The sequence below is a fragment of the Fopius arisanus genome, unplaced genomic scaffold, assembly GCF_000806365.1.
Source record: "Fopius arisanus strain USDA-PBARC FA_bdor unplaced genomic scaffold, ASM80636v1 scaffold00053, whole genome shotgun sequence".
In the NCBI taxonomy this organism is placed as follows: Eukaryota; Metazoa; Arthropoda; class Insecta; order Hymenoptera; family Braconidae; genus Fopius; species Fopius arisanus.
Window position 1 is genome coordinate 782,177 of NW_011887792.1, and position 23,497 is coordinate 805,673.

The 23,497-nt window shown below is 40.7% G+C and overlaps 4 protein-coding genes across 5 annotated transcripts in view; 2 read left to right on the forward strand and 2 right to left on the reverse strand.

The window, feature by feature from the left end:
* Positions 1–435: 435 nt before the first annotated feature.
* Positions 436–16,231, reverse strand: Dora (Dorado). Of its 2 annotated transcripts, none has more exons than XM_011307389.1 (6): positions 15,884–16,231; positions 4,280–7,085; positions 4,044–4,200; positions 3,743–3,948; positions 1,909–3,663; positions 436–1,774 (listed from the first exon to the last, which is right to left on the reverse strand). In XM_011307389.1, the coding sequence occupies exons 2-6, from the start codon at positions 6,655–6,657 to the stop codon at positions 1,708–1,710; spliced, it is 4,563 nt and encodes a 1,520-aa protein (XP_011305691.1). In that variant the 5' UTR covers positions 6,658–7,085; positions 15,884–16,231; the 3' UTR covers positions 436–1,707. The 2 variants fall into 2 exon arrangements, with proteins under 2 accessions (XP_011305691.1, XP_011305692.1); XM_011307390.1 differs by having other exon boundaries at positions 3,752–3,948; positions 4,280–7,088.
* Positions 16,232–18,629: 2,398 nt separating this feature from the next.
* LOC105268107 (40S ribosomal protein S14) lies at positions 18,630–19,794 on the forward strand. The gene is made up of 4 exons (XM_011307397.1): positions 18,630–18,738; positions 19,068–19,221; positions 19,356–19,443; positions 19,515–19,794. Exons 2-4 carry the CDS (start codon positions 19,073–19,075, stop codon positions 19,731–19,733), a joined length of 456 nt encoding a protein of 151 aa, XP_011305699.1. The 5' UTR covers positions 18,630–18,738; positions 19,068–19,072; the 3' UTR covers positions 19,734–19,794.
* DCTN4-p62 (dynactin subunit 4) lies at positions 19,789–21,677 on the reverse strand. The gene is made up of 3 exons (XM_011307395.1): positions 20,488–21,677; positions 20,222–20,412; positions 19,789–20,141 (listed from the first exon to the last, which is right to left on the reverse strand). The coding sequence occupies exons 1-3, from the start codon at positions 21,568–21,570 to the stop codon at positions 19,922–19,924; spliced, it is 1,494 nt and encodes a 497-aa protein (XP_011305697.1). The 5' UTR covers positions 21,571–21,677; the 3' UTR covers positions 19,789–19,921.
* Positions 21,678–22,429: 752 nt separating this feature from the next.
* LOC105268142 (odorant receptor 82a) overlaps positions 22,430–23,497 on the forward strand; it is a 3,427-nt gene continuing 2,359 nt past the window's right edge. Inside the window, exons 1-3 of the mRNA XM_011307442.1 lie at positions 22,430–22,579; positions 22,834–22,953; positions 23,021–23,138. Coding sequence (XP_011305744.1) covers positions 22,430–22,579; positions 22,834–22,953; positions 23,021–23,138 — 388 coding nt within the window. The remainder of the gene's footprint in view (positions 22,580–22,833; positions 22,954–23,020; positions 23,139–23,497) is intronic.

The window sequence follows — 23,497 nt, forward strand, 5'->3', positions numbered from 1 at the left end:
TAGGGAAGGAATTATTCTAGCGGCTGCGGCGAGTTTTCTGTTGAATTTTTCTTCATCTGAATGATGAATTATCCAATCCCCTGTTACTTAAATTAATTTATAATAATAGGCAGTGAAGAAATTTTTTTAGCGTCGAGGAAGTCCACTCGGGGACATCAAAGGAATGTCAATTAATGATTTTATTCACCCGAGGAAAATTTCAATTTTATGGAATCCATCCAAGTTTAATGAATCACGAAATATTGAAAAAATTCAGACGTTGGCACGTAATCGTAAATAAATTGCTTGATTAAGCTTACGCGACAAGGGAATCCGATGACGAGGTTCTCTCAGACTAAACGTGGCAGCAGATCTGTCAATAATCTCCCAATAAATTTGAGTTCCAGGTGATATGTAAACGTTCAATGCTACAATACTCAATATATTCTCCATAAATGTTTTCCATTAAGTTTTTTATTTAAATCAAAATCAAACTAATATAGAATTAATAATTAAAGAGATCATTTCCATGATGGATTGGTGTCGGGAATGACAGAACAGAAACAACTATGTGATGGATACAATGTTGTGCGTTAAATAAAAACAAAAATCTATTGTTTCATCTCATTGAAAATAAAATAGAGGGTATTGTGTACAAATTGATTAAAGTTCAACTGAAAATAACGCAAAAAATGTTAATCGATTGGCATTAATTTTTTTTTTCACATTATTCCTTCAATTCATATAAAAATTTCGATGTAATTATTCGAGTAAATATCTGTTCTATATTTTGTCTGTTCTCATACGTGTGGCATTCTCGCCAGTTATATATTTTTTTTTTCGCTACATAAATAGTGCTTTCGGTACTAAATTCTTGTCACAAAAATCGAAACAAACAAAAAACTACGGGATATAGAGAAAAACTACTCGAAGATGCGTGAAAAATTCATCCTATCTATAGGCGAAATAAAATTTACTATCTAATCGAGGCTAATGAAGTTATTCCTTCTACTACGAAAAATGAAGTGATTCTGATGCATCGGAATAATCGATGATATATAATTTGCTTTAATAATATCTCGTGGCCGATTATGGGAATTCATGCCTGGCTCGAGTATTCATTTTGATTTACAATTCGTGTATAACTGAAAAGCAGACATCGACGAAGGAAAAAACTCAAGATTACATTTTTTTTTTGCATTTTTCCATTCTTTTCTCTCTTCATACTAGACGAAGGATTCTCCAATTTTCCTGGACCTCGACGACATCCAGTTTCCCATAATTTTCGTCATCTTTGCCTGGAGGGATTAAAAATGAATGAATGAAGGATTAGGAATTGGTCCAGGGCTTGAAAATAGATGACCAACAGGAGTTTTTTCGAGACCCAAGAAAAATGAAATGAAAATTGATTCGTCAATGGACACTGACTTATGATAATCAACTGCATTCTTCTCTATTATCGAATGTCTCACGTGAGACATTATCACGCTGTAAAATCGCTACTTGTGATGATAATGACGGACGACCGGGCAATCTGTGTTGATACTGTCCATCTATAATACACGGTATTGTGATCTTGTCCCAGGCGAAGTTGTTCATGGCGGCCATGATGTGTTGATGCTGTATCATAAGGGCCTGATGTGGATGCAATGCTGTCGCTGTTTCTTGAGAATGAGGTGGTGGATGGGGATGAGATGTGAGCCACGTCACGCCTGGCTCTGCTCTGTGTCATTTGCCATTTACCTGGAGTGCAGCGTTTATTTGAGCCCACAGTTCTTTGTTGCAAGCCGGAGACCTATCATCATTATAAATAACAAATAATTACTCATCGATATTCACTCGATCCTTAGATATGTAATATGATATGTGCATATGTAATCGTTGTTTATTCCACAAGTTTCATATAAATAATTTACTCCGGAATCTCACCTTTTCATGGACTGCAGCCACTCTTTAAACTGCGTGTGTCCCTCCGGTGTAATATGAAAAGCAGCCCTGGCAGCGCACACAACACTCGCAAACTCCTCATACTCCCCCGTCATAAGATGGTACAACTTGTGATGAAGACACTGAATATACATTTGCTGGCACTTATGAACCAGTGGTGCAAGAACAGCAGACCTAAGATTTTGAATGAATAACGCGGGATTGCTCCTGGACAAGTAATTAGCAGCCTCGAGAGCGACATCATGAAGAACAAAAGGACTGACAATGCTATTGACCGTGCAAATGCACAGCTGATGAAAGCACTGAGTTCCCAGTCGTTTGGATATTCTCAGTAGCCACTTGACATCTTCACCATAGGGTGGATTTCTGGCATATTTAGCCTGAGGTCTATCATCATGAACTCTCCTGGCAAGAGTTTCAAGTGCAAGCATTCCAACTCGGTAAGCAGCAACGAGAGCCCTCATCTGGTGAGGGCTCTGTCGATGGACTTGTGGCTGAGGTCGCACAGTACTCATGATGGGCTGTGGCTGCACCATCTGTGGCATGTTGTGCTCTGGCTGGACATTGACAGCCATTGGCTGCTGCATGGTGAACATGTGATGAGTTCCAGGGCCAGGATGAACGTTGACGGTTGTGACAGTGGGCTGTGCATAATATTGCTGGACTGTTGGGGGTTGAGTGACAGGTGGTGGATGCCGGGGGTGTTGTGGATGTCCAGGATGGGGTGGAAGGGGTTGATGAGGCTGATGAGGTGGATGGGGTGGGTGCGGTGGAATAGCAGCGTGATACATCTGCATGTGGGGAGGAGGTGGTAGTGCTACTCTATGAGGGGGCATAGGTCCCCCAAAGGTGGGCATCGGGTGGAGTGGATGAACGAAACTGTAAGGACCCACTGGATAGGGTAGGCCAACCCCAGGCACCAGAGTTGTAATTGTTGGGTGAGGAGGATAGGGCTGGGGTGGCTGTGCACTTGTGACAACCGCCTGTGGCTGAGGCATCATCTGGCTTGCATTAAGATCCACTGGTGGTCCTGGCTCCACTAGAAGTCCACCACTGGCATCCAGCTGGAGATTCTCATGCGGAATCTCGTCCTGCTGCTCTCCACCTGGTGTGTGCCTCAAATACAGCTCATACCAGTATTTAGCAACCTGGAAGAGCACCTCCGGATACACTCCGCCCCCTTTAGCTGTGTTTTCCACGGTTATGCAGGCTTTTTCAAGCATCACTGCCGATTGCTCTTTACATTGGAGAATTGCTCGTTGAATCTCGTTGGGATTGAGAGCGTGAGCGTGGGGTAAACAGGAGAGTGCGAGCTCTGCTGCTGCCCGTACCATATTTGGATCACTTCCACGCGATGATTTGTCAGCAATGCTGACTGCCTCTGGGGGCGTCAGATGACCCTCCCAACTGTCAATTAAAAACCAAATTGCTGGGGCACCTATTTCCATTGCCTGTCCTGTTATCCACGAGACGTGGGATGAATACGTTCTACTCAGCCAATTTGGGCTGACGCAGTTGTGAAGACCCAGAGCGTACAGACCTATCTGGAAGGCACACATGTGGAGGGCTCTGTGGGGTCCATGATGATTTTGGCTCGTTGAGGCTTGAGTGAAGAGAGATGTTGACGAGGTACCACCTGCCTTCAGCAGAACAGTCTTTGCTAGTTCACACATGAAATGAGCCCCTGCTTCTGACGGTTGATTTGGTATTGAAGGATACACTTTCTTGCTCTTGTACCTGGAATAGAAAGGGTTTTATTAAAATTGGCGATCTGAACTTGAAATATTTTTTGGGTGTAATTTCATTCCGCTCTTGCCTGCCTAACCTCGTTTCCTTCGTTCGGGTTGATACTGGAGCCTGGGATGGCTGAGGCTGCACTGTCAGTGCACTCATACCAGCCTCTAGCTCGGCACTTGTACTACTGTGGGGACGTGAGCTTGTGCCGGCTAGATTATCTGACATTGTTGCGTCTTTCGATGATAGGGGTGAGGAACAAGCTTTTGCTCGTCTGAACCCAGCCAACTAAAATTTCAACGATAAATTATCTATTAGTGCTCATCGCACTTTGAAAAAACCAGTGGAAAAAATAGGTATTGTTCCCTCATTTGACAAATTACCTGGCTTGTGGTTGGAGGATTCGAGCTATAATAGCTACTAACAATAGGTGACTTAATCAACTGATGAACCTCTCGATCCAACAGTTTGTCCATAATTTTAGCTAACTTGGTGGGCTCGTCCTTGTAATGCACAAGAAGCGTGATGGCTAGATCTCCCCTAGAAAATCACAACAAAAACAATAAACTTGCAACTTTGCCCCTATATCTCCCGCCATAAATAATGTCCTTCATAATACCTTTGTCTCCTGGTGCCCTCGCAAAGCAAAGGATGATCCGCCTCGCTGACATTAGCCTTCAACCCGAGTGCAGCGACAGCAGCATCGAATCCAAGATTCTCATCATTATCACTGGTCAACACCGACCAGTCGCCCTTCAATCTGGGTGTGTTAAGGGCATCAAAAATTAGACTAGCCAACATAATGGGTAGCAGTGCATGACCTCGAGAACGTAGAACACCATCTCTGAGCTGTTCAGCCCTCTGTCTCAGCATAGAGAGCTCAGGGGGACCAAGAGGAATTCTTTTAAGGAGTCCAACGAGCTCGCTCTCCTGATGCGCTAGCTTTACCTCCAGGGGTTTAGTGCTGGCTGGAGGTCTGGCCATCTCCAATCCAAAAAGTCCCACCCTAAATGCAAGATTGTGATGCTCAGGATTTTCAGCAAGTACCGTGCATAGAAAACCACATTTGGCTAGAGTGGCAGAAGCCAAACACGTGAGCTGATGAGAGGCAGGATTGACAGACTGTTTCTTTCTCTTGGATTTGACGGGAACAGGTGGCACTTCAACCATCAGATCGGGTGGATGAGAAAGAAGTTCCTCAGCCAACTGTACACCAAGAATGCATGCCTCTCTGGTGTGCCCATGTGCATAAAGTCCTTCAGCCCTGGCAAACAAAACATCCCATGGGTCCTCTGTTTTCTTGAGATTACCAAGTACAGCACTGGCATTGGCACTGCCTTGACTGTCAGCTTTACTGTCTTTTCCATCGGTGGCATTGAGGCTTGCAGCTGCCTTTGGGTCATAGTAATAGAAATTGTACTCATCCCCCGATGGACTGTCAGAGCTAGACGATGATGATTCGTCTTTGGAGGGCCGTCTCGATGGATCCTTGTTGTCCTTCGATGTGGACGCTTTTGGTGGTGTATTAGAAGTGCTCGGTACAGCTTCAATATTATTACTACTATCACTACTATCACTGAACGAGGCATTTGAGCGATGCTTATCTGAATCTTGAGCGTTTTTCATACTTGAATTGCTATTGGACGACAAATCACTTCCACCACCCTCTTGAGAGTCAGTATCGCCATTCAATTCACCGTAGCCACGTCTCACTAGGACAACAGGTGGTGGCAGTGGAAACATATCGCCATCATTCTCACAGAAACCCTCGGAGCTGACACTCGATCGATTTCCATCGCCTCCGCCACTCGTATTATTGGCACCGCTGCTGGGTCCTGGTGCATTGTTAGGATTTCTCGAGCAGAATCCAGGAAATTCTCGATTATTCAAGCACTTTCTCTCCATGTAGCTGAATTCAACGAGCCCCATGTGAGGACGTCGGCTGTGATGATGAGAATTTGGTACTTGACAGTTTAGAACAGCTGCCGATGAGTTCACCTGATTGACTTCGGTTCTACTGTCGCCAGCGTGACGAAAGCAGGTGAAGGGACAGTGATACATAGGATTGCTACCAGCAGTGTAAGTTATTCCAGGGAGTGTGTACTCCTCCCAGTCCAAATAACATGCCTCGAGGGCAGGTTTGAATCCAGTGAATACATCGATATCCGTCTTGAGAGAGTCTTTTTGTCCACCACCGTGATTTCTATTCTGTGTATTGTGAGTGACCGAGCTACCGCGACTCTTGGACACTTTATCCACGACCTTCATGTGCCAAGCTGTAAATTGTCCACGCAGTATTTCACGTTCGGACGGTGAAAGGCCTGGATTCAAAGCTGCTAGTCTCCAGAGGACAACGATCTCGTCGCACAGCGATGAGCAGGCATGCTGTGAGGCATGAGCATTGCTGTTCATGCTGCCGTGTTTACCACCACCATGGCCTGTACCATTGAGAAGTGCCACTTTGGTGTTGAACCACCACACGAGAAATTGTTCGCAAGCCATGCACTCCTCGGTTATAATCTCGAGCAGTGGAATGGCATTGCGATCAGTCCGCTTGAACATCTCACGAACAATCGAGAGTAAATTCCACATGCCCTCTGGTTCTCTTCCTCGTAGAGGACGAAGAAGTGATGACCATTCTGTGGCAGCTGGTGGAGCTGTTGTACTGAGATAATTCACATCGCTGAAAACAATGGGCGCTGGAACGCAGAATTTAATGAGAATTCGCTTGATGTTTCCGTGAAGTGTCTTCTCATCGAGATACCAAGATGTCTGATCGTGGGCCGAGGCACCTGCTGTGGGATCTGGTGCCCCGCAATAGCTGTTTATTGCGCTTGGCTGTGCTGATAGCAATTCGTCCAGCAAACGCTGCGCCGTTGGCAGAATCTGCTGTGGTAATTCGCTTATTAGGTATTGGGCGAATTTCTGGAGTTGCTCTCGGTGGAGGCGTGACAAGGACTCGCTGACTGGTGCTCGGAGACACACCTGCGTTGGCATGTGAATTCGGTGGAGACATACTGCCACAACGTGCGAACACCAGTAAGCTGTTGATGGACATGTGCAGTTGCATGAGATTATTCGACGACGATCGAATGTCACTGCGACTTTGCACTGGGTACGATCACCACCGGTCCCTGAAAATCCTTGGACATTGACGCTTGCACTCAGGTGAAAGCCTATTTGAAGGGGCTCTTTGACGCTACGACCACGGAAGAGGTGTTCACCTCTCTGAAACTCATCAGCACTGCCATTCGCCAGGCACGAGTACAAACGAATATCTTCCTCATTATCTGGAAAACTCCAGAAGGCTATCCTGAGCTGGAGTTGCTCGGGAACTGGTGGATAAACGTGCTCGACAAGCTCGAAGGGAATGTGAGACGCTACACACCGGGCTGACAGCTCGCAAAGTGTTGGTACTTGTTGACCTTCTGGAACCAACGGGTTTGTTAATTTTTTTCTTCGTTAAAAACTCAAAATTGCCTAACCGCCAATTAGCGCAATGCTTAGCAAATTTCTCCCACACTTTTTCATTCGTGTAGAATACATTAAAAATTTTATTTGTTTAATTTCGCTTTATGTTGAGGGGAATCCCCGATGAAACAAATATTTCAATTACTAACTTATTTCTAATTTATTCATCGACCGGTCGATCCACCCACGCCTAGAAAATCATTTAAATCTTTCCCCTGAGGAAACTGAAAGACAAATAGCGGATAAGTCTACTGCTCAGCCATCCAACCACGTACATGTGTCTTCCGGGAATTATTCGAACGGTGCAAACTACTCAGCGACGAAACGTTAATTACTATGAGTTAGTGGCCATCAGGAAAGTAGGCAAGGAGCGTTTGTTCACTGTCTGGTTGAAGCTTTTAATGGCTCACCAAGTGCAATGAGTAAATGGGAATACGAGAATGTGCATTAGGAGTGAGGGAAAAAAAAAAATTGGCGAAGAGGGAGCGAAATGGTAGAGGGTAAACGCCGAAGGCGAGGGTCGATATTTGAAGCCCATATAATTCTCTAGGATCTCTTCCAACTTTCGAATATTCGATTCGCATTCGAAGACGCCATTCTTCTTCCCTAGGATATTGCAATATGTTGGAAAAATGTTGGAAAGCAATAAAATTAGTTTTATCAGTAATCTTCTAGCTCTCATGGACATGAATCCACCGAGGCAAGACCATTGTAGTAATATCTTGCCAACGAATTTCTAAAGTTTCTGCTGAGGCAATAGAATCAGTTCATGTAGTACTCGAAGTACAAAATATAAAGCTTTATTTATCCGCTGTAAAAGGATAGGGCTCAAACCAGTGAAAGCCATCAAATAATGTTATATTTTACGAGACTCTTAACCAACGTGAATCTATCCCCCCGTATTTTCCACGAGCATCAAATTTATTGTTCGACCAGAACTGTTATTCTATTTTTAATATCCAACAAAGTGTGTCCACAAAATATGACGTATGACCAATTGAATCAGCTAGATCCATCTGGGTACCCGCATCACACTCTTGATTTTTTTGTGTGTCATTTCCCGGGAAATATAACACATTTGGATGGGAAAACATTCGAATCCTTTCAGCGTGAAAAATAAAGTGATTTATCTGGAGATTTGAAAACATTTACAAGAGACCTGTGCATTACTTGGAAAATTATTTGTCCAATTTGACGGGTTTATGCAAGACCCAACGAAATAGGAAAAAGCCTGGAAATAATCTCCATCTCGAATGGGGAAAAGTGTCGGAGTAAATGAAGGCGGGAAAATTGCTTAGCATTGGGGTACAAAAAAGCCGGAAAAAAAAACAAGAGGCATTACGCAAATGAGAAGAGGAGCTCTGCTGTTGGTCGACAGCTCCCTAGGATAGCACGCGAACAATACTTACTCCAAATGAATGCGAGAATATTGAGATAAAAAAAATGACGAGAAGACGAGAGAGAGAATTGAATGGAGGTGGTCATTACTCGAGAGCTTCATGATGCTGGTTCATTTAGTTCATGGAGAATTCACGCTTTATCGCTGAAAATCAATGATAATATAATTCAAATGAAGAGTCACCCGATGTTTCACGCCATTTTAAATCTCAGAAGATCCGGCCCACAAAATGGCGGAAAATCCTGCAATGGGAGATCAATTTGATTGAAATTTTCACGAAATGCGCTCTTGATTTTTTCTGAATTTTCTCCAGCTTTCAACAGAATGACAGACGAAGGGAAAGTAATAGATTTTATTTTCCAGAGAATTGTGCTCGGATCAATGGCTCGAGTAATTCACTCGTTTGGATTGTCATTGTTCCTGGTAGATGTCTGATAGAATACATTCATTCAGCCTCTCCATGAATTACATGCACAACTCAATGTAAAAATAAATGAGCTTGTGGTGGGGAGAGAGTAGGATGAATGGAAGTCGTTGTGAACCACTCGGGTGTACATTTTCACACTGAATAACGTTAAATTTGTAACGCGTGTGCAAACGAAGCGTAAATCAATGACCGATACTGAATCACTGCGACCTGGAGGAAACATCGAATATTTTGTAATTATTGGGTGGGCAATTAGCGATTGAAGAGGGTGAGAAATCGATGGGCCATGCCGGTATTTTATTATTTTTCCTATTTTTCTGAGATTTATTAAAAACTATCGATCAGATTAAGATATGATAATATATCGTTTGTCCGTGATTATCATTGACTCTTTCATAAAGTTTTATGTCGATACACTAATTTTTGTAATTTTTCACTAAAATTTATTGATTTTTTATTAAATTTTAGTAAAAAGTTACAAAAATTAGTGTATCGAGATAAAACTTTAGGAAAGAGTCAATCATGATGGAACGGACAAACGCTATATTTTCATATCCCAATCCAAACGATAGTTTTCAATAAATATTCGAAAAACAGAAAAAATAAAAAAATACCAGCAAAACATCCTTAACAGGGAAAAAAATCGGTTATTCGGGGCATTTACTAAATAAAGTAGAGAAATCTTCGTTAATTAAAACGTGGAAAATTTCAATTGTAATTTATTATAACAATTTCAATTGTAACAATATATTGAATTATCATTAAAATGTGGAGTGAACGGAATTTTGGATGATGGTGGGGTAGGGGTGTATTGGGGATGAATGGGTCGTAACAATTTAATCATGTTTTATTCGAAATGGTTTATTCTACATGGGCATTAATGGCATTGCCAGCCTACTAGCATTAATGGGCCGAGATAGAATCCACTGGGTTGTGGATCGCTTTTATATATCCCATGGTAGTGTAGGATCGATACTTGTTTCCATGGAAACGCTGGGCTTCTGTACTATACGAGAGGTAAAATGCGGATACATCTCAATGTGACTCCTACCCTCTCGCTGTTTCACTTTCTTTCTCACTCCACTCTCTCTTATTTGCTACCCCCAGTGTCTTTATCTCGCAATATTTTTCTTTGGTATCGGTTTCAGTTATCCAATGTACATTTCCCCTGCATTTTCCGGACTTCACTATTATCGGCTTCTTTCACTGCGTGCGTTCGTTGACTTGTAACTCGTGTCATCAAGAAAAATTGAACTTCAAAGACTATTGGCTTTCGGGTTTTTCCTGGGGTAAAAATTCACTCTTCTAGAGTTTTTATATTTCCGGATGTTGGATTTCGGGATTTCCCCGGATTCAAAATTCACTCTTCTAGAGTTTTTATATTTACAGGGTTAGAAAATATTTATTTCTTTGTTGGTGTGGGACCTTTCTTTTATGTTATGACAAAAAAAGGGGAAGTCCCGGAGGGTTAAGGGTGGGAGGAGAGATTATATTGCCCTCTGGAGAAAAGTTTGGCGTGGGCCTCACTAGTAATGATTAGTTAGTTCGTTGTAAGTCTTCGTTCAGTAAAGTACCTCTTAACTGTCTAGTCTTATAATTTTTAATAATAATTTTCAGTCTTCAAAATTCTCCAACTGTTTATTTATTTCGATCTCCATAATCCAATAAAGACAATTCAATTTTTCATTATTGCCTGACTTTTCACTATTCACCAAATTTTTTAAAAAATCTTTTTATACATTGAAAAAAAAAACTAAATGGCACAATTGCAAGTTCTTCACTTGACATTTCAGGTGTAATTTTCTGACGGTGAGACTTCTTTGTCAGAAGTTCTTTAGTCTTGGTACAGTTTGCCTGTTTTTGTAGAGAATTTTGTCGTCACCGTGACAAAGAAACGTTTGAAGATAAGATATACTGGGAATAACTGTCGCCTTTTTTTAATGGTACAATTTACCCAAAATAGCTTTCGAGGGGTAGATCAGTTTCACCCTCGTGTCTGAGAACCGACCGACCTTGAACCCAGACGAGGGTCCCCCCATTCCGAGGGATGAGTCGAAATACGGGGATGACAAAAAGGGAAAATCGTTGGAAAATTACTTGGAGAAAATCCAGGTGAAATGAAAATGAAATAAAAAAAAAATCCGAGGGGATATACATGTGGAATAAATGTTGAAATTCAAAATTATATTGCAGACTCATTAAAAAACTCATTAAATAAGCCTACAAAAAATACTGTAATTATGATTGCAGGGAGTGTCTAGAAAAAGTGAAACGAAATAACAATTTTTTTGCAAAATCGTTTTGCCAAAAATACTGGTGTTTCTAACCCGTCATTTTCCTGCGCACCTGAAAACCCCAGGTTAATACCCACAATTCCGCAGATATTTCTCGTAGCGTGACGAAGCGACAAGTGAGATCGCCAGCACCTGCGACCGGTTGCGGCATTGCCTTTTATTTATTTTTTTTTCTCCCCATTATTTATTCATACGAGCGGTTGAAACCGTCGTCCTGACCCTCCACACGTTTCCACGGAAAAAAGATTAAAGTTCCAGCCAACTCGAACCCACCACTTGGCAACAATAATTGCAATTAGACATCATTACACTCTCCCAGAAAATACGAGCACCGAGGAGGGATAAATAATTCCTAAAATACCCCTAATTGGATCAATTAGTGCCGACTCCTCGTCAACGAGTCTCCAACTCCCATTCTCTAGAAACTCCTCCATCGAATAGTTTCCGTCAAGGAGATATCCCTGAATTACGAGCTACAAGTCCAATAAACTCGATTGATCTCGTGAGATGATAACACCAGATAAGGAAGCCATGTTTACAAACACTATTGAACAATGAGAAGATTCCACATCTGACAGACCAACTTTCACAGATCTCTGGTTTTTAATCCCTCGAGAAATTGTTTTTTTTTCTCCATTTTTTTTTCCAACGGACGAGGATTGGGAGCTCAGCACTGACCTCCGACATTCTCGCCTGTCTTTTTTCCGTCTCTTATTCCAAGCCACGAAAATCCTCGAGACGGAAGACTCCGGCGCCAAAGACCCTTTGAATTCACAGACCCGCATCTGGGTGTGCAGAGTTGAATCATAAAAACGGACGAGAAGGGAAAAAAAAATGAAGGGAGGAAGCTAGATAATAGAGGCCATATACCCAACAGCCAAAAGTCTGGGGGGACATGGACTCCAAACCCTGGGCATTCGAGAAAGAGGAGGGCCGTCGTGAGAACAAAAAAAAAAGAAAAAAAAATACCGTGACGTGTAAACCAGGTGCATTGACTTCGGCAGAAACCGGATATCTACGACCTGTGAAGGCATTGCCTCATGTTTTTAAACAATTTTCATTTTGTTTCACTTCCGAATGGGAACAATTGTGTGAAAAAACATATGTGGCAAGAGTTTTTAAATTTATCTCCTTTTGGGCCCTAATGCATCTGTGGAATTGAATAATTATTCCATGAGAAATTCAATCACGAATTTCGGGGTTTCTCCGAGTTCAAAATTCACTCATCTAGAGTTTTTATATTTCCGGGTTTAGGAGATATTTATTTCTTTGTTGCTGTGGGCCCTTTCCTTTTTGTTATAACAAAAAAAGGGAAAGTTCCGGAAGGACTTTCTCATTGCGAGTTCTTCCCAAAATACACCTGGCGACCAGAGAGGGTCAAGAAAGAGAAAAATCCAAGGGTTGAGGGTGGAAGGAGAAATTATATTACCCTCTGGAGAGGAATTTAACGTGGGCCTCACCAGTAATGTTTAGTCCGTCCATTGTAAGTCTTCGTTCAGTAAAGTACCTCTTAACAGTCTAGAGTCTTCTAATTTTTAATAATAATTCTCAGTCTCAAAATTCTCCAAGTGTTTATTCATTTCGATCTCCATAATCCAATCGTTAACTTCCATTATTAGTTGGATTAACTATTTTTTTTTGTCTCCACCATTTGTGGAGGGCCGTTAACTAGCATTGTATACCGAATACTAAAATAATGGCAGCCAACAATTCACGTTACACTTAACACAGACCAAGACAATAGACCTCCTGGAACAATTCCAGGGGATCCACCCTCGGAGTGTGCATGCTAGTTCAACTTAGGACAATTGTTCGACAATAACAGTGCTTTCATAATCATTACGTTACCCTCACAATGTTTATAAAAAGTATGCAGGGCGAGGGGAAGAAGCTATCAATAATCCACATCCATTGGATTTATCCAGTATTCTTTATATTATAGGGGTTGCAGCCTGACAATTTTTATCCCATTTTTGTGTATTTAATAAAATTCATGTGCTTTGTATCGTTAATATTTTCGCGTATCCCGTAAATCTTGTCTGTCGAAAGCAGTTTTTTTATCTCGGTATGGGTTCATCGAGGCCACTTGAAAAGCCAGTAGTGATCAACCACCCTGATTCATTTCCCCATGAACGAACTGGCACTAAAATTTTTCGTTTGACGCTTTTCAGAGTGATCGATCGACTGAATAAAATTTTCCGATATCAGTGAAGAGCAGTTTACCCGTAAAATTGCCGTATAAAAGTAAAAAGAATATTTAAGCAATGAATCAGTGGTATCCGCATGAAGAGAAAAATTATTTCAACTAAAGTAAGAAGTAAATAGTTCATTCATAAGGTAGAATAATTTTTTATCCAGCATGAAATTTATTTCATAGATATTTCAGAGGAGTCATTGTTCTCACTGCAGAGAACGGACTAATTCAATGTTTTTAGTTTTCATAATCGTCATGGAGAAACTTTAACAACACAAGACCATTAACTCCACCATCCGTCTCCATTCCGTCGCTGTATTTATTGCGAGCAGACGCCCAAAAGAAACTCAGCAGATGATTAATAGTCTTGGGAGTTGCTATTGGTCCCCAAAGGAAGTTCAAATATATTGGCAAGGTATTAAAAAAATGAAGGGAGACGCAACGGATAATCCCTCAGCCTTCTCTCCCCTCGTGGAATTTATTCATTAAACGGTATTAAAATTTTATCATTGTCACACTAAAATTGTTATTATAGAAATTGAATATTAAATTCTAGTGGATTTTAACAAATTTCCCCGGATTAATTGAGAACCGCACAAGGGCTTGATGTATGAGTAAATGAAAGCACCCCCCCTTACCGCCCACCTCCCCCGCAACTGACGCTGCGTTTAATTGAATTTATAGCTCATTACGGGAATGTAAACGATCGGCGATCAGTGATAATGGGCAAGGATATAAATTCATATGACGTGAATCCGCTCGTTAGCCCGCATACGCAGTCAGTATGTGGACAAATGGCTCTGGCTATTACCAGGAAAATTCCACCCCCAACAGTTGAAATATTTTCACAGAGTTTTCCAGTCAATTCTCCAAATTTTTATCATAAAAAATGATTATAAAAAATGTGAGTAAAAACTTGTGATGCAAATTGCTTGAATTTTTTAATATCAAAGACGTATTTTCATAATATCAAAGACGTATTTTTCAAAAGAAATTTTGATATTCGTGTTGGGAATACTGAGAAACTTATCGTTGAGATGTGATTGCAGTGAAATGTTGTAGGAATAGGTGTCTTGTCTGGAGAAAGGGAGTCTTGATCGAAGAATCCAATGGATATTGAAGAGGGGAGAAGTAACCATCATATTGTACCTTTCATTATGTATACCAAAAGGGGGAGGGAGGGAAAACGATGCAGAGAAGGAGAAAGTACATAAATAAAGAGCCCTTATACGAACAAAATACTTGATATTGTAACAACATCCAGGGACAAAGGAGACGTATATATCGGCAGGGACAGGTTGTAAAGAGAAACCTCGTCTCACCAGAGTCTATACAGAGTGAAAAATTTATTCCAAAGACTCCTCAACATTGCTGCGAAACTTTCACGACTTCTTTCTCGGTTTTCATGAGCTTTTTTCCGAGATTCCGAGATAATACTGAATGTAAGGTTGAGCTGGTGTTTGCCTTTTTATTTTCCTTTATCCCTTGACAATTCCTTGATATCGCGTTTGTAATCGTAACAGTGAGATATCGAGTGGAGGAGAATGGCGTTTTCGAGTCCTTGATCCGCAATCAAGGGTTCGAGGCCGAAAATAAATAAATTGAATGACAAACGTCGTGGTATGGAGTAAAAGAATGTCGATCGAGTCATTCATGGGAAAATATCTGTTTCTTTTTTCACCGAGGTATTAACAGGAGGGAAATTTTAGGAGGAAGTGACGAATGCAGCATGAATCAGAGAATCTCGAGACATTCCAGGGACAAGTGATTTTTTGATTCATTCAATTTAATTCTTGAATGCCAACTTGTACGGATTTTTGAAAATTTTTAAACTATAGATTTAGAATAATTGAATTAATTATAGAAATTTCGTGATTTCCAATAATTTTCTGTGAAATATTTGAACGAAATTGAGAATTTTTTTTCTTTTTATCCTGATATTTATGTTTTTCCGGTGGTTTGCATTCCTCTGAATAAGTTTCTTCTCATTATTCAGCGAATTTGGTGTTATTGTTAATAAAAAAGCGTCGAGACTTGGAGAAACGTGGACATTAACTAGGACATTGACGGTAATGTTAGTTCTCCCCGGACAATGGATCTGCGAGGCAGTGACAAAGGAGATTGTCAGTCACTGGAAGATGAATGTACTCGTGCGAAATGTATTAGTCATGAGGATGATGCAGGTTCACGAAATAGAGTGCGATTCAGAGATCGAATGAGAGTGCCACTTCCACACAACCGGAAATTCGTTGGTTTTGAGTGATAAACGATTCGAAAAATCGATTCAAAGTACAAACTAAAAATAAAATAGCGCCTATAAATTTATAAATCTTAATAATGAAATATTAATGTTGGATAATTGTCTGCTCTAGTTGGAATAATTTCTGTTGTCAAGTGGTAAACAATTTGAATAATAACGAAAATTGAGAGGGACGTACCTTCAGAGGGTTTCTTAGAGAGTCCAAAGCCAGCAGGCGGTCGTCTCCATCCTCGCCAGTTGTTGATGAGGGATTCGGCCTCGCTGCTCCAGCTGCACAGCGAGTCCTCCTCAAATCTATCTGAATCCTCGAAGGAATATCCATCTGCCTCCTCCCATACTTCGAGTATTGCCCTCGCTTGTGCACCATCGACGACCGGTGGATTCCGTACAGCATTATTGGCCCCTCCACCCCCGTTATTACTCCCTGCACCACCACCACTGCCACCACCGCTGGCGTTTCCACCCACCACCACGGGGGAACGAGCCAGGTTACCCGCCAGTTTTAATTCAAGGTGTTCTACCCACCCGCAATAACTACCACTTTAAAATTGATTTTTTTTTTCTTTTTCTTTTATGGGGGTGAATTATCCCTCATACGCTGGGTATCGATCGACTCCAGTGTCGATCCCCCCAACCTCTCAGCCCCCCGGACGACGCCACTTTACTGACCTTCCACAACTCTGAAATTCCAATATACATTGTTATTTCTTCAATTATTTATAACGAAAGTTTAGCAATTTTATAACAAATAAAGGGCTCTTGACTTGTCTCCCAAATAAATTCGGAATTACTCTGTTTATCATATTCTTCCCTCAATTCTCGTTTCCCCTCACAAATATTTATGTGATTCTGTGTATCACAGTTCGGATTATCGATCGAGGTCATAAAAAATCGCATGAATGAAAGAATGCAAAACCCAATTCGATAATTCATTGCGCAAACAATAATGCAATATCTCTGCCAGCTGAAGGATATTTTTATTATAGCACAATCTCGTCAGAGCGTAATATTCGAAATTCGTTATTCAATAATTTCGTAATTCCCGAGGAAAACCTTGAAATTATTATTGATACACATACCCTCCTCCAGGTATAAGTGGGGCCTTTCACTCGGCATCCCCCAGACTATTAAATTTAAATTCTTATTTCAAGATAAACATTTTACTTTCACCGGGTAGCGCAAGGTTGAGGGACGATTGCATCGCGTCAGAAATCAACGCGCAATTATTTTGTTAAACACGTCCGAGCGTTCATAACAAGAAACAAGTCAGACCGCAAACACCAGTATTCCGAAATAAAATATCAATTATTTCGCGTTTATCAGAAATTTTGAAATATTTATCCGAGTTTTAGGAGACGCTAATAAAGATAAACCGCAATTAATTATTTATCTCATCCCTCTCGACCGGAGAAATCCCCAGGAAATGGAAAAAATACGGATTTCCACGGAAACTATATAAATTTCCACATGGAAAAAGTGAAATTTTCAAAAATATATGACTAAAAATATAACAAACAGTTCCACTTCATGAAAAAATATTTTTCCACAAGGAACTGGCCTAAAAAACCAAGCGTATGACCATTATTATTAATTGAGAAATATAGAGAAAAAAAAGAAACCGTTCGATTGGTGAAAAAAAATCATCCTCCATAAAAAAAAATGGGCCCTTCACAAAGAGCCATTGAATTCCCCGAAAACAGCTGATTCCTGTTTTTCCCAGCGGTATTGATCCCACCACCCTTAATTTTCCAGCTAAACGGTAATTCCCCGGAGCAGTCAGAGTGTCTCTTTGTCTAACGCTGAAATAAAAACAAAGGATAGAATTCCAAGAAAGCGAGAAAATCGAGGTGATATGTAACTCGGGGGTAAATTAACCGTCTGAAAAATATAGAAGCCTAGAATATCCCTTGAAAAACATATGGGACGCCATCGACAGCTCGTGTCTGTCACCCTGGACTCCCGCAACAAGCGACAACTGACATAAAATACCCCAGGGTGAGTGAATTCGTCCATCGACCCCTCACCTCCTGGAGGAACCACCCCACACCCCACCTGCCCCCTCCCAGCTAGAGATGTCTCAACAAAGGCGCCAGATAAAACTAAAATCCCCCTACAAAAGTTCAACCTCAATCACCTCCTAAAACAAAAAATCCAACCAGAGAACAAAGTACTCTCACCTTTTTGTTGTCTCCTCTCTCCTCCCCGTCTCACACCACAATTTCCCAATTTTTCAATTTACCAACTGCACAATCACCACACAAGTACCCCCAACAACTCCGACTTGAATTACAATTTTCAGAATAAACGAATTTCCCGATAATTTTCTCCACTCGGAGTTTCCCCCATGAGAATTGACGCTTCACAGATTCACCCACAAAACACCTCAGCTCCAACGATTAATTAATGAATTATTCTTCACTGAGATTGTCATAATCGTGATGTTGATATTTGTAATTGTTGTGTGGAGGTGTGAATTGTTTTATGACACGGGTGAATTATCGAGGATGAGAGGGCCCCCACGACCCAACAACAAGCCAGAGTTTTTCACTGAGTTCTAGTCACTCTACCCCAATCGACGACAACAACAAATATGGCTGATGTTTTACTGTGGACTCCCTGGTGAAAAACCCATTCGTGAAAGTTCGCTAGTTCGTCCCCAACCCCCGAAAATGCACGAGTGGAAAAGTTACCGTGTATGCGCGCGCGCCACTCACGTCACTAGATTACACTAAACTACTTCTCCTTTTTCCCCCAAGAGGCGCGCCATTATTCTTCATACTTTTCAATTTCAATTATATATAAAATAATTGTTATTAACATTTATTATTGCAGATAGACTTAGTGAGTCGGATTGCTGGTGAGTGGAAGTGAATATTTCAATCCAAAACGTCAAACTTTGCCGCTGTATTTTTGGGAAGTTCCTTGCTAGAAGTTTTTTGGGGGAGAAAATTTGAATTTGCAGTGGAGAGAACGGAAGTTGCCTTCTTTTAGACTTCCTGCTTCGGTCGGACTGTATACAAGGGTCTCCACTAGGTACTATTTTTCAATAATTTCGGTGATTAATAATGATTCTTTGAATAAATAGTGGTTCTGAGTGATTTGAGGGATTCGTGGGAGTTTGTTTATCGGTTTGAGTGGTTTTATTGTAGTTCCATGGGGCGGATGTTTGTGGATGAAAATTGAGGACGTGACGAGGGGTTAGGAGAGCCCGACATCGACTGTCATAATTGAAAAGGCTAATTGTTGATGGAGTTTTGTTATTTGGGCGGGTGATTTTGTTACAGTGATTTGAATTGTGGGTGGTCTTGTCTGGATTATTTTGGGTGGAGTGATTAACCTATGGTTCACGTGTTATTTTACAGCAACAATGGCACCTAAAAGGGGTAAGGTTCAGAAGGAAGAGGTTCAGGTTTCTCTGGGACCACAGGTTCGTGAAGGAGAAATCGTTTTTGGGGTCGCCCATATTTTTGCCAGCTTCAACGACACTTTCGTACATGTGACAGACTTGTCAGGAAGGTTAGGATCTCGCTTTTTCGTTGTTTCATCTTTAAACTGTTATTTTTCCCTCATTGCTGGTCTCAGGCCTACAATTATTAAATGATTTGGAAGGTTTTTAGTTTTTTAAAGTTGGACTTTCGTTTATTTTCCAGGGAAACTATCGCTCGTGTTACTGGTGGCATGAAAGTCAAGGCTGATCGCGATGAGGCTTCACCCTACGCTGCTATGTTAGCTGCTCAGGTAATTAGAATCTAGGGGATTTCTATTAAATTCATGCGATTGTCTAATTTTCAACGTGATTTTGTGTTCAGGATGTCGCTGAGAAATGCAAATCCCTGGGCATCACTGCCCTCCACATTAAATTGCGAGCAACTGGTGGAAACAAGACGAAAACCCCAGGACCAGGTGCCCAGTCAGCACTTCGTGCTCTGGCACGTTCAAGCATGAAAATTGGTCGCATTGAGGATGTCACACCCATTCCATCGGACTCAACTCGCAGGAAGGGAGGTCGTCGTGGACGCAGGCTGTAAACAATCTGTATGGTTTATTATACCTTACAAATAAATATTTGAAAGACCTTTAACATATTTATTCGATAAACCATTGTTTTATTCATTCTCGAGTGCTTAAGCCAATCGTGAGTATAAAAATTATAGTTTGAGGAGTTGCAAAGCGAGACAAATTATTCACCTCTTCGATGATGAGATTAATTGAGTAATTATGAGAAACCAGAGAGTTTATCGAGTGTCAAAAATAATTGAACCTTCAAGTCCACTTTCTGGGGTGTTTTGTGCTCGAGTGTTGCTATTGTATTCACGTACTCGTACTGCATCACCAGACCGACCACCACTGGATCATTTTTCCTGCTCTCTTCAGGTATCTGAGGTGTGATCTGCAGTTTCAGGATAGCTTTGTTTCCTTTTCTCCAAACAACAAGCCTAAAATAAGTATATCGTCAATGTCCTAATCTTTACTTTCTTTATGAATATTTAAAAATTTATATTGTTAATCTCAATACTTTGGATCATCCTGAAAACTGTGGGTGTCTCCGGAGTCATCGTACTCAGCAGTGTCATCCCTTGGAGGAAGTATTAATGCACTCGAGGGCAATTCAATCGAAGCTCCAGGGATTATTTTTACGGTCTTTGGCTCCTCCATTACAGAAACTTGTCTCACAGCTGAAGGCATCAGATTCGGCGATTCTCCGCCCTAGAATAGAATAGTTTAACACTAAAAAATTTAAGGGGCTGTTAAGATTGCGTCATTAATTGAATATTTACTGACCAATTGTAAATTCTCAATTCTGAGCTCTTCCCTCTGGCCACTGGGCCCCAAGGTGGTTGCTACAGTAGCAGCCCACCAATCCAATAAAATAATTTGAGTCTGATGCTGGGTGGGATTGCAAAATTTGAGAAGAAGTTCACTGGTTTTGCCGACCTTCAAAGGCTCGAACGTGACAATTCTCACTTCAGGGACATGATAAAATGCAGAGAGTTGAATCCTGAATTTGATGGACTCCGGTGAGAACTCTGGCTTGCTGACATTGTGTTCACACGTCCTACACCGCTGAGATCTCTTCACCGGGAATCTTTTGTGCTGAGGTCGCAGCTCATTGATTCTTTCTGCCTGTACCTCAGGCTGCTGCAGTCGTTGCTCCAAAGTCGTGATCTTCGTTATGTCAATTTCCTCGGTGAAAATCGAATGTGGCAGCTCTTGAATCTCATCCGAGGCTATCGAGGGCTGGGGATAATCCGTTTGCTGCCACTTCGGCTCAGAAAATGCAGGTAAACCTGCCCTTTTCCGAGCCATGGCCGAGGTAAGACCGAACTTCTCGAATTGCAGGCAAGTCCGTTTGGGATCGAATTTTTTCTTTTCGTATTGTTGGCGTTCCCTGGAGGCCAGGATCCTGTGGAAGTCGATGAGGGCTGTTATCCTGGCAGCGTGAGGGTTCTCCTGCTCTGGCCAGCCACCAGTTGCCACAAACTGATCTGGAATTCCAGCATCTCGAGAACTCCAACGGCAGAGGGAACAGCAAAGGTAGTAGACCTTCCTTGGGGTCGATTTGACATCCTCAGGGCCCTGCAAGGAGGCCGAACGTAGGGGAGCATGACCTGCTCTGATGGTGAGAGTTTGAAAGCAGCAAGGACACTCGAAGCAGTTTGAACATTTATTTTTCTTCAATCGTACTTCAGACCATGGCAGAGTCTCCATGCAATTGGGACAATAATGAGAGTCCACCTCATGAGACACACAGTAGCCGCAGCGTATTTTCAGACAATGTCGACAAAAATAAATCCTGGAGATGGGCTTTAGAGAGCCGCAGCTGCAGGTGTATCTCACATAATCAGGTTGAAATAGATAAGCCATTATTGAAAAAACAAATGCACTCTGCACAGTGGCTTTTCCTTTGAAATATTTGACAGCTCTGAACGAATTCTACTGACAGCCATTCGCCATCTTGCTTTTTATTCCATTGATTTCACAGAAAATCAGCTGATGGATAATTTATCGACGGGAGATAACCTTTAATTCAATTAAATACTATAAAATTACAAATTCAAATGCAACTTAGAGATAAAAAATTTTCACGCACTTTGATAGAATAATTATTTTATTTAAAGATTTTCTCCTTCTTTTTGCGCCTGCTTTGCTTAAACTTACAGATATGTACATGATTATTTACTTTTTTATGAACTTACCCGAAATTTACGAAAAACCGCACAATTAAATTGTAATTTTCATTAAATAAAATCGAAAAAATACCGAATTTCAATGAGAATTCTGTTCATTTTTCTATTAATTTTCTCTATTAATTATTAAAAGCTACATCTTATGAAAATATAATCGCAATATTTTGCACAATTAAATAAAAATGATGGAAATAATTCCGTCTTATTTTCCCGTGGGTAAACAGTGAAATAAAACAAATGCTTAGAATAGATTTCTCCCCCACAATTTACTATTTACATTTATTCTCTCCGCTTCCCCACAGATCAACCTCATATTGACAACTACATAATGTCGACAGAAATGTTTTCTCTCAATAACAGCAACTCTCCCCTCGCTGCATTAAAAATTAAAGGCGTCACTTGTCAAGTACAGGTGTTGAGTTTTCACAAATACACAATAATATTTTATTTTGAAATACGAACGGAGGGGATTCCCAACAACTCGAGAACCGTACAGCCCTCTGGAGATCTGCAAATTGAAAAAAACAGTGTAAACAATGACGTCGGACTTCTGGGATCACCCTTACTACAAACCCGCGAGAATTTGTACAAGTATTGTTGGACAGTGGCCACAACAAACGAAACAACAACTTATTTTACATCGTTCTGTACTATTTTCTATCGTAACTCTTCAAATTACATCGAGGGTAACGCGTCAAGAGAAATTGAAAAAATGATATTTCTAATTGTTTATTTAAAACCACAAGTATTTAAAAAAAAAAAGTCAATGTGATTGACGGTTTTTTTCACTAAAAAATTTACTAAAAACATGAAAAATTAAAAGATATCAGCATTAAATCCTCACCAATGAGTTTATAGGAAAACATTGGTTTATTTATTTATGCCGGAATTGTGATAGTTTAAAAAAATTAATTGCCAATATTTTTTTTGTAATTTTCAGGTGTTAGCTGTTATAATAAATAGTGATGACCCGGAGGTACTCGTTGACGCCATTGGGCCTCTCATAATTGACGTCGTCTTTGCGATAAAATTAGGAAACAGTTGTTATCATTTCAAGAAGGTGAAACCAAAAAATGAAAAACCTATGCCCTCTTGAATTTCGTTGAAAATAAAAACATGCGTTGCAGATGAAATTTTTATCAGACAAAATTCAGGAGAATTGGAATATATTTGCACCGAATAATGGTCTTCAGCAATTGCACTACCACAGTAATTTTGGACGACAAATATCAACGTTATATCTAGGTATTTATATCAATCGTCTGCACACTGAGGGAAAAATATATTTTTCATGGATTCTGTTAAAAATTGACGAGAATTTTAAACCGCCGTGATTTTTAAAGCTCCCTTTAAGGCTCGGGTGGATTATCTAGAAAAGATAATTTACTCCGAAATTCGGATTCCTAATTACTTTGGCAATTAGTCGTTTTTTTCAATAATTGTTAGCTAGCGCTCTAGCGGTTGTCAACAACTAGGCCGCTAGCTAACAATTATCGGAAAAAACGATTAATTGACGGAGTAATTAGAAGTCCCAATTTTGGAGTAAATTATCTTTTCTAGATAATTTACTCCGAAATTTGCATTCCTAATTACTTTGGCAATTA